Source organism: Nanorana parkeri, unplaced genomic scaffold (genome assembly GCF_000935625.1).
Source record: "Nanorana parkeri isolate BGI_ZX_2015 unplaced genomic scaffold, ASM93562v1 scaffold3370, whole genome shotgun sequence".
Taxonomy (NCBI): Eukaryota; Metazoa; Chordata; class Amphibia; order Anura; family Dicroglossidae; genus Nanorana; species Nanorana parkeri.
The window spans coordinates 19,917-20,735 of NW_017309638.1; the positions used below are offsets into that span (position 1 = coordinate 19,917).

The window sequence follows — 819 nt, forward strand, 5'->3', positions numbered from 1 at the left end:
CATCCTGGGCTCCCTTCATCGCCCCACCAGACCCATTAAGCTCTCTCATGAGCACCTCCTAACACGGGCTCCCTTCCCTGCCCCACCAGACACCCTGAGCTCCTCTAATCATAGTCCCTCTCACCATGCTGAGCTCCTGCTCTGGCCCTTCCCGACACCCATGGCTCCCTCGCTGGCCACTCCCAACACTCCAAGCTCCCTCCAAAAACCCCTCAACACAATAGGCCCCCTCCCCAGCCCCTTGGCACCATCTCCGGCCTCTCACCTGCTTGATTCCTTTAGAAGCCACAAAGTGGATGATCTTGGAGGGCATCCTCAAGCTGCGTGGGGTGACATACCTCAGGTTGATGCGGTACTGGGTGAGCAGACAGGCCAAAGAGTGAACCGTGCGGCCGTGTTTCAGATCCCCAACCATGGTGATCTAAAGGGAGAAATGACATCACTTGAACAATGCAGAAGCTCCCGTCCTACACCATACACAGAGAGGAGAGTCCATGGAGACAACACAACAAGCTCTATATACTGCGCTCCGGCTCATCACATCTGATGGAAAGAAATTCTCTCAGTTACTCCGATTTACAAAGATGTTTTAGGAAACAGCTCAAATATGACAGACAGACTGCCGACTCCTGTCCTGGGCTACATGTACCACCGGCGCCACCTAGAGCCTGTCTGGTGGGGACACATACCACCTGGGACCTGTCCTGGAGGTTCACGTACTGTCCCGCCACCAACATCCAGGGTGAGGCCTTTCCAAAACTATTACATCATGAGGTTGTCCTCAATGATACGGATACAAAATGTTATGCATTAGGAATG

At 53.5% G+C, this 819-nt stretch overlaps 1 protein-coding gene across 1 annotated transcript in view; it reads right to left on the reverse strand.

The window, feature by feature from the left end:
• Nucleotides 1–819, reverse strand: part of CAD (carbamoyl-phosphate synthetase 2, aspartate transcarbamylase, and dihydroorotase) — a 37,576-nt gene that overhangs the window by 3,883 nt on the left and 32,874 nt on the right. The window contains 1 exon segment of the mRNA XM_018574923.1: nt 266–421. Within this exon segment, the coding sequence (XP_018430425.1) occupies nt 266–421 (156 nt within the window).